Raw genomic sequence first — 10,154 nt, forward strand, 5'->3', positions numbered from 1 at the left:
GTTACAGTAACGCTTATAACTGAACTGATAACGCGATACACCTCACCTCTAGTGAGCGGCCCAGCCCTTCATATCTTTTTCTGGATGTGGCCCTCAGTGAAAAAAGTTTGGACACCCCTGGTCTAAAGCTTCGGATAGCTCATGTCCAGTGGTGTAAGGTTTCTAAGTGAATGTAGGCCTACTCAAGTACTGTAGCTTAAGTACAATATCGAGGTTCTTGTACTTCACTTTACCATTTCCATTTTAGGTTACTTTGTACTTCTACCCTTTACAATTCAGAGGTAAATGGTGTACTTTTACTCCACTACATTTAAGTCGTATACCTTTAGTTACTTTATAGATGTGGATGAATGATGTGAAATATAATCAAGTGTTAAATCTGACTTTAGTTCCACCTGGAGTAAATTCACAAGCTACCCTGCAGTATACAAAGTCATTCAAACTAGCTGCCTTTACCAGCTTTGAGAACACTTTCATGATCAATCATTATAAAACATCATATTATTCTGAAATGCACCAATCTGCACAATGACTACTTTTACTTTTGGTATTTTAAGTATATTTTGATGCTAATACTTTTGCACTTTTACTTTAGTAACATTTTGTATGCAGGACTTTTACTGTAACAGAGTATTCTTACACTCTGGTACTTCTACTTTTACTCAAATACAAGATCTGAGTACTTCTCCCACCTCTGCTTATGTGTTTTGATTGTACTTGTATAAGTGGTCAGTGGAAAACCAGGATGTACAACTGACTATTTCCTATACTTTTTAGCACTTTAAAATAAGTCTTTAGCTTTGTACTTTGTCGCATGTAACTTGTATTTATTAGCCGCTTTCACACCAAGTAATTTGCCGTACTTAGTTCCCAGCACTTAGTACCCCCATGGAACTAAGAGCAGATCGTGTTCACACCGGAATAACTTCCTTGAGGGAAGATTAGGCAAATGAAGCCGCTGACGTCACTTCTTCTTCTTCTGCTTTGGGTTTACTGGCAGGCCGCAAACAACTTCACTGCGTATACTGCCACCGAAGTCCCCGGCCGGAAGTCCCCGGAGTTGGGGACTGGCTTCTACTGAAGCCTTCCGAGTAAATAGCCAGAACGCCGACACCTCCTCATCACTCCACCGCTCCTATGTTATTTGTTTTGTTGCCATAAGTTAGTCTCTTTCCGTTGGTGCGCTGGGCTAATGCTAATAATGCTAATGCGAGGAAATAAAATGGCGGCGTCACAAAAACTTTTCTGAGTTTTACGGGGCGTGGTTTGCAATTCGCCCAGCCAATCAGAAATTGGAACTTTTTTCCCTCCCCTTCCGGTGGACCTCCATGGGACCTTATTTCGGGAAAAATGTCAACCATTTGTGCAGATAGCATGAAGTAGAAAAGATTGCAGATGCTAATGTAGCGTTAGCGTTAGAATTTCTCCACCGGGGGCATCCGGGCTTAAAGGTGTATTATAGAATTATCACACTGGTGTGACAGTACTCTTCAAAGGGTTCACGAAATATGACTACTACTCTTACTGTTTCACATTTTGGGTTACTTAATGTTACTTCATGTTAAGGCTAATAAAAATGACAAGGCTAAAGGCTGTAATGCTAACTAACGTGCTTGCTACTAGCTAGGTAGCTAACTTGATCCAGCCACTCCTGGTCCTTTCATCAGACGGGAAGCGAAAGAACGAGCAAGACTCATTGCTGGTATGATAACAACCTGGTAGCACACAGGCATCTTGTTAAAGTTATCTTATTTTAGCTATCTCTTATATTTAGTGGAGGAAAACAATTATGACATCACTTACGCGACTCTGGGATTTGTAGTCTTTCTAGTTGTGTATTTTTCATAGTCTTATATTTCAACAGTTTTACGACAAACTGTGACTTTTTTGACATGGAAATGATTTTTTAAGATTGACAAACATCATATGTGTAATTCATGGCACAATTCAAACGGGATCGAAAGATACGTTTTCTCTCCCCATTGACTTCAATACATAATTTTTCCGAAATAAGGTCCCATGGGTCGGAAGTAGATGGGCGGGACTTTGCCTCTCTATAGTCCCACCTCTCTAGCAGGCACTAAAAAGGGGGGTAAAAGTTCTCTGAACTAAGTTTTCTTTTTGGTGTGAACGCAAAATTCCAGGAACTATCGGAATTAAACAGGAAAAGTATGGGGACAAGCACTCCGGTGTGATTGATGCTATTTTATCCTGGCCTATCTTATTTTTCAGAATATTAAAGGGTAGAGTTACCGGGCAGAAAGCACACACTCCCACTGAGTACAATACTGACTTTATTGTGCTGTAAAACAGAGCAGATTTACAGTTGTTTTTTTCTCCCCGCGGCCACTAAAGCTGCTGATTCTGTATTTAGTTTTGGTGTTCTCTAGTTGTTTTGCATACTCTACCACTGATTTCACATTCAAGCTAAATGTGGAGCTAAATCCACGTTAATCTTCATTACAGTCTCTGAATTTCACATCGCTACTGTAAAACTATCATTTTGTACTATCATGTAGATAAGTGTGCTTTTGACATATATAAGTGCACTATTTCTAAACAACGTGCCTCATAGACACTTTGAGGTTCAGTTCAGACATAAATCACTTTTATTGGCCCGTCTGTGTACAGCTCCCAAAGAGTTTTTTGGCATAATATGCACGTGGGTATTCATTGCCAAAGCAGATAAATAAGGCTATCTTGGCTACATTAAGCCAGCGTTTGACTTGTGCAGAACATTTTGTAACTCTATTAACTGAGGGAATGTATTATTATGTATGCCTGTGTGGTAAATGTTTATTTTTTTCTGTCATGCAGTAAACACATGGACTGCTTTAACTCTCATTAACAACAAGATGTTCTTTATATTACTTTATACAAGTGAATTTTGCTCTGAAATGCATTTGATTTGTTAGTGATTATTATATAACTATTTTAACCCCTTTTCTAGACCAATGAAACAAATGTTTTGGGACCATAAAGCAGTTAGGGTTAAATGCGTTTCGTTTTAAAGGTATTTGGTTACTTTGTGGTGTTTTTTAGCTTGTACATTTCCTCCTTTTTAACACATGAACTCTCCATTTCTAGATGTGTGAGCAATACATATTAAATACTTTGTTTAGTGTCCCTATTCTCCAGCTTCAGATTGCTTGCTTGACTGGGTGTCCCATTTCACATATCTCAATGATGTCCTATGATTGTACTTGTTTTTCTAAGTGTGTATACATAATTGAATTGAATATGTGTCACCCTCTCAGAGTCAGGGTCTGGATGGATTCGATGTCTGGCCCACCATCAGCGAGGGGAAGGAGTCGCCCCGTCAGGAGATCCTTCACAACATCAACCCTCTGCACAAACCTCCGCTGCAAACCATGAAGTGGGACGTCAGCACGGAGAGAGCTAAGGGTACATTTAACGTCAAAATTATATAAATGTCAAATAAGGATGCATTCAAAGGATAATTTGCCGTTAAGTATCAAAGTCTTTACTCAGGTTACGGTGCATGAATTCAATTCACTTGTGAGAAATCTGCACAAATGTGGCTGTCAAATTTGAATCCATGAACGCTTATGGTAACAATTGTCATCATTTTTAGTGGAAAGACTTTAGCGAGTCATAATCTGTGCAGTTCAATGGCTTGATTTGGTTCTACAGTTTTAATGTCACTAAAAGATACAGTATATTTATGAGTGAATTTCTTAATTCTCTGTTATGATGGAGTTTAATCACTTGTCATGGATATAACTAATATATATTTTTTAATATATTCTGTTTTCCCACTTTGGTCGAACCTTATATGTTCGTATTTCCTTCCCATCTAGCAATTTCTCCAATATGGATATCATCATATATTTCTGTCTACGGATAATTGGTAGATGTTAGCATGCTCATACTTTAAAGCAGCTGTTAAAGACTCCTAGTTCGTAGCCAACACATGCAAAAAAAACGGATTCATAGAAGAATTCTAAATTCAGATTTGCACAGAGGGAAGTTAAAAAGGGATAGGAAGAAGCTGAGAAGAGAAGTAGGCAGGAAAAACAGGAGAATCTCTTACAGACATGGGTGTAATTTCCACTGGGGACTGTCCCCCCCCACTTTTTTAAATCCCGCTTGTGTCCCCCCCCACTTTTCTAATGTGTTTTATTTTTTTATTTTACGCAAGCGGTCATCGTCACGGAGGAGAACACAGCGTCTCTGTGTGTGGCACGAGCGCATTTTGTGTGAGTGTGCGAGCGACAGAGAGAGAGAGAGACAGCGCACCAGTTACGGGGTTGTTGTTAGCATCTGGTGCTAGCTCGGAGCTAATGGAGATTAGAAGCTGTTTCAGCAATAGGGAGAGGTAAAGGACTCTGAGTGATTCGATTGTAAACTTTAGTCTAAGTTATCTCAGTGGGTCTCAAACGGTTTGGTCATCTTTGTAAACAAATATTTCCATCTATTTAATATAGTTGTAAAAAACAAGTTAAGAAATCATTCCAATATAGGTCAGTAAAAAAAAAAAAACAGGAGTTTAAAAAGGGGAGTGATTAATAAAATATGCATGAATAAAAAGAAAATATGCAGACTAGGTAAGATAAAGAAAGGAGAGAGGAGTTTATCAAATATTTGTTATTGGTTGTGAGCATATTCTAATGGTTTTTTGATTATTGAAATATATACAGCTCTCTTTCATATGAGTGTTGAGAGCTGTATCCATACATCTCCCCTCAAAGAAATACATCTTACACTACACTACACCTTTTCCTTGGATTTTACTAACACCGTAGTCCCTAATATATTTGTAGAAAGACAGGAAATGGAATTGAATCGAGAAAATGTTTCAACATTAAATGTTTTCACTCCTCAAACCAAATGTACACCCTTGCTTACAGGAATTATGCATTTAAAGAAGGTATAAATGTAATGTTATCTGCTGGGGGATGGCATCAGCAAAACCAGTCAAAAGTGAACTTAATTTTCCTCATTCCTCAAACTTGTGTTTTTTTAAATTTGTCAGCAAGCAAATCGAAAGGCACAAAGAAGCCGAAGAAGAAGAAGAAGAAGATCCTGAGGCAGAAACCGAAGCAGAAGTCAGCTTTTAGGGTGAAGAAACCCCATCCTGCTGCTAAACCTGCACCCACACTTAAATCCAAGCCCTCTCCCAAAACAAAGCTTAAGCCCTCTCCCAAAACAAAGCTCAAGCCCTCTCCCAAAACAAGGCTTAAGCCCTCTCCCAAAACAAAGCTTAAGCCCTCTCCCAAAACAAAGCTTAAGCCCGTTCCTAAAATAGCAAAAAAGGAAGTTATCAAACAAAAGCTTAAGCCTGTTCCCAAACCGAAGCTTAAGCCCGTTCTAAAATCAAAACCCACATCCAGGACAAAAGTTTACCCCCTGACCCCGAGACTGCCGACATACAATCCATCGGGTTCGGGAACATCTCGCCCTAAATCTCAGCCTCAGATCCAGCCACGCTTGAAGCGAAAATCCAGGAGAAACACATCGCAGAACTTTTCACACTCAAGACCACCTCAACGTAAATCCAAGACGGAGCACACATTACATTTCCAGTCGAGGAGGACGTCCTCCCAGTACCAGAACATGTCTCAGGCAGGAGCACCGCAGCCTAAATCCCATCCGACGCCCCGGTTTAGTTTCCCGTCAGTGTGGGACGCTTCGGTCCAGGCTGCCATCAGAGTGGGAGACTGGAAGCTGCTGACAGGTGACCCAGGCCACGGAGACTGGGTCCCGCCACAGGTACTGCATCACACTGAGACCCCATATGAATAAATGTGTCTTTTGATTGTGTGTATATCAGAATCAGAAACAGGTTTATTACCAGGTAGGTTTACACGTACGAGGAATTTGACTTGGTGTCGTGGTGCATACATAAAAGTAAAACAAGAATTAAAAACACAGGTAGAGAACTAGAAAAATATAAAAAATAATTAGGCTACAATTATAGTAAAATATAGCAGTATTTACATGGAATGGAATAAAAATTGGCAGTAATAAGAAAAATAAAACAGATATTGTTGTACATTGTGTGCATTCATGTAATGCATAGATAGGTATATACATATTTTTATATACATTTGTTATTGTTTTCGGGATAGTGGGAAATGGTATTTCGATCTCTCTGTCTGTACACACAAACTGAAAGATTGACAATAAAGTTGACTTTGACTTAAATGGATAGTGGGATTTTTTGAAGTGTTGTGTAAAATATAAACAGATAAGTGCGTGTGGCATGCCTCATTCTGGAGTAGCAGACATGCATGGAGTTAGGGGAAGCAAGTTTATTTATAAAGCACATTTCGTCACAAGGCAATTAAAGTGCTTTACTAAAAAACATTAAAAGCATTAATCCATTGTGCAACAGAGACACATTATACAATTAATTACATTCAAATTAAGCTAAAACAGAAAACAACTTGTATACAATACTGTCAGAGATGAGCGAAGCAGGCAGGACCCAAACGCAGATTTCTCAGAAAAGACACCTTTATTTCAAGGCTTAAATGAAACAAACTTGGACAAAACAGAACTCTCACCCCGTGAACAACGTCCAACTACAACAAGGAACTCACAAAGACTAACAGAAAACACAGAACCTAAATGCACACAGGACTAATCAAACAAACAAGAGACAGGTGAGGAGAGAGGAGAAAACACAGGGGCACCAGGTGAACACAATCGGGTAATCAGGGAGGGAAAACAGACAGAAAGCAACAGGCAGGAACAGGAGGTGAACACTTTACAAAATAAAACAGGAAACCAAAGACAGAAAAAGACAAGACAAAACACAACACAGACAGATCGTGACAAATACAAGAGTCAAAGTTGTAGTGCAGTATTAGATATTGATAGTCATTTGATTTAATAAATGTTGGTGTCCTGCTATGGATGAAAGCAGCAGCCAATCGTTATATAGCCACCTAAAATATAGTCAAAGTACCCAATATCCTGAATAATTGCACCGCCATACGACCTTTTCCTAAGCGGCTTCCTTTGCTTTCTTAAAAGCCACCATACCCAATTCAGAAAACCAGTAATTGTACCATTGCAGAACCCATTTGATGCTGATGTCAGTTTTTTCGTGTTGTTATGCAACTTTAGTGTATTAATAGGGTATGTTTGTATTCACCTGTAACAAAATAAACGTAACAATCATGCAGCGGTACAACAAAAACGTCTGTGTTCTGCGACGTAAAATCCCTGTTTTTGTCAATGGAGTCTGGTGGCTTTGTAGAGACATGTCTTTCGCTTCTCGCCAGAAAGGGTTTTCTATGGAAGTACTACAAAAGGGTAATATTGAAAGTTAGAAACCAAAGACACACAGCTGGTAATAGAGAGAGAACGAGAGAACGTCCCTCTGGAGGGAACACAGGGATTTTAGCCTTTGCAGACCATTTACATGCACTAAAACCTATATAACACACTACAGTAGAAGGTATAGCCCCCCAAAGAAACGCATTATAGGGCCTCTTTAAACATTTTTATCTTTATTTTGTTGCTCAGGTTATGTCCACTCTCCCTGGTCGCTGGTGGAACCTGGAACGTCCCGTCTTCCCGCTCCCCAAATCCTCCTCCGCCCCGAAGAACGTGTGGCTCTTCAACATCACGGCGGACCCCTGCGAGCGGCAGGACTTAGCGGCGCAGAGACCGGACGTCGTGCAGCAGCTCATGGCTCGACTGGCCTTCCACAACCAAACGGCCGTGCCCGTTTATTTCCCGCCCGACGACCCTCGAGCCAATCCCAGCAGGCACAGCGGGGCCTGGGTTCCCTGGGTGGAGGAAGAGGAGGACGAGGAGGGGAAATATCACGGCGTGTACAAGACAGAGAAGAACAAGAAGAAGAGGAAGAAGCCAAAGTGCCCGCTGTGCAAACTGCAGTCGTTCTTTCTGAAACTGAACACCGGGATGATGTCCAATCGGATCTGAGGAGTCCACTTTTTGTAATATTGTTTGGTACATCGTCGCTTCCTTAAATCAATGATAAGAGAGATAACCAGGTGAGTTAATTCCAGTAAACTCTTTCATGACCATGTCTCATACGAAAACGTTTCAACATGTATTACTATGTAAAATATGGACACTATGTTACATGCAGGATTGTAGCTGATTCAGGCTTCCAGTTCACCCAAATCACAAAGTATTTCATGACCTGTCCCTCGTGATATCCGGCCATGCAGATACTGTCTTTTCAATGATATTTGCCACGGTTTTTGGTCATTATTGGTGGATTTGTTCCATCTTGTGCAATAATCTTGGAATTTAGCAATCAACAGCAGGACTATCTGCATAGCAAGATGCTGACTAAAGTAAGCAGGAAACTGTTTTTCTGATATGGGTGAACTGAGACTTTAAATTCCTAACTTTTTTGATGGTAAGGGGTTTTCTTGACTGTTGTTCCCTGATTTATTATGTGATTAAATTAGGGCCGGGACTCGATTAAAAAAATTAATCTAATTAATTAGAGGCTTTGTAATTAATTAATCGAAATTAATCGCATTTTTAATCGCATATAAATATTTGACCTAAGAACAGTGAGAAGCAATTTTTTTTCACATGGATTTTAGTATACCATTAGGCGCATTCACACCGCAGTACTTTTCCCACAAAGGTTCATGAGAACTTAGTTCATGAGAACTCTTTGAACCTGGGGGGTGGATTAGGCAAATGAAGCCGCTGACGTCACTTCTTCTTCTTCTGCTTTGGGTTTACTGGCAGGCCGCAAACCACTTCACGGCGTATACTGCCGCCCAAAGTCCCCGGCCGGAAGTCCCCGGAGTTGGGGAAGGCTTCAGTAGAAGCTGCTGGGAGTCCCAGCAGCTTCTACTGAAGCCTTCCGAGTAAATCGCCAGAACGCCGACACCTCCTCATCTCCACCGCTCCCATGTTTTATTTTGTGTTGCCATAAGTTAGTCTCTCTGCGTTTCTGCGCTGGGCTAATGCTAATAATGCTAATGCTTATAATGCTAATGCGAGGATAATAAAATGGCGGCTTCACAAAACTTTTTGGGAGTTTTACGGGGCGTGGTTTGCAATCCGCCCAGCCAATCAGAAATATAGCTCTTTTCTCACAAGAGACCCGTACGAAAGTCCCTGCTCTCTAGCAGCTCTCTGCTCTCTAGCAGGGACTTTCGTGGGGGTAAAAAGGTTCTCATGAACTAATTTTAGTACCGGCTCTTTTTGGTGTGAACGCGATAAAAGAGGCTAACGTCCACGCTAGCTTCCACGCTAGCTGCTATATGTTTTGCATTGAGGTGATACTTGAGGCTTGATGTGCTGCGGTGATATGCGAATTCCTTTTTGCATAATTTGCACACAACCGTGCTCTTATCGACGCTTCCATCCGTCCGTTTTTTAAAACAACATTTCCCACTGTTGTTCACTGTGGTTTGTTGTTGTCTGAAGTCATGAACGTTAGTTGGTGCTCCAGTATAATCGGTACGCCTGAAACTCATCCAGTGAGAAACGTTCCGCGGTGCAAAAATAAGTGCGATTAAAATGCGTTAATTTTTTTAACGCGTTAATTTTTGTGTAATTAATTAATCTTAACTAACGCGTTAAAGTCCCGGCCCTAGTGATTATATATATTGTGTTTCTCACAGAGGCAAGTGAGGAAAAAAAAAATGTGGTGATCCATTTTCTAAGTCTGATTTAGAAAATGTTTGAACATTTTTGAAAGTTCTTTCATTATAATCAGTCTTTTCTAATTATTGTCACTTAAAAACTGACAGAGTTCTTGACAAAAGGGCCGACACTGTGTGACAGAAATGTAATTTTACTCTGTAAATAATTTGATTATGCTACTTTAACTTTGAGCAGAATGAAAGCAGAGAACCACTGTGATCAAAACTCTGTAAAGTGACAGTTATTAATGAATGTTTACACCAAGTGTTCATACCATTCATACCAACAGCGAGGCCCTATTATGCTTATTGGGGTCTTCCCTTTCCTGTACTGTGTTATATAGGTTTTTGTGCATGTCAATTGTCCATTGGACTCCTTTGTCTGCTTCAGGGACACAGTGACATCACTATGTAGCACTCGGCTTATCGACTAGCGCTCCAACACATTTTACGTGATAGGCTAAGGGGCGGGACATCTCTAAGCGGTTGACCAATCACAACAGAGCCGGCCAGCTAACCAATCAGAGCACACTGGGCTCT

General features: G+C 40.4%; 1 protein-coding gene across 2 annotated transcripts in view; it reads left to right on the forward strand.

The window, feature by feature from the left end:
* Positions 1 to 8,452, forward strand: part of LOC117558728 (arylsulfatase I-like) — a 29,754-nt gene extending 21,302 nt beyond the window's left edge. For both annotated transcript variants that reach the window (XM_034235089.1, XM_034235088.1), the window contains exons 9-11: positions 3,258 to 3,405; positions 4,997 to 5,733; positions 7,498 to 8,452. In XM_034235089.1, coding sequence (XP_034090980.1) covers positions 3,258 to 3,405; positions 4,997 to 5,733; positions 7,498 to 7,920 — 1,308 coding nt within the window. In that variant the 3' untranslated portion in view covers positions 7,921 to 8,452. The remainder of the gene's footprint in view (positions 1 to 3,257; positions 3,406 to 4,996; positions 5,734 to 7,497) is intronic.
* The last annotated feature ends 1,702 nt before the right edge of the window (positions 8,453 to 10,154 follow it).

This window comes from Gymnodraco acuticeps, unplaced genomic scaffold (genome assembly GCF_902827175.1).
Source record: "Gymnodraco acuticeps unplaced genomic scaffold, fGymAcu1.1, whole genome shotgun sequence".
NCBI classification, from domain to species: domain Eukaryota; kingdom Metazoa; phylum Chordata; class Actinopteri; order Perciformes; family Bathydraconidae; genus Gymnodraco; species Gymnodraco acuticeps.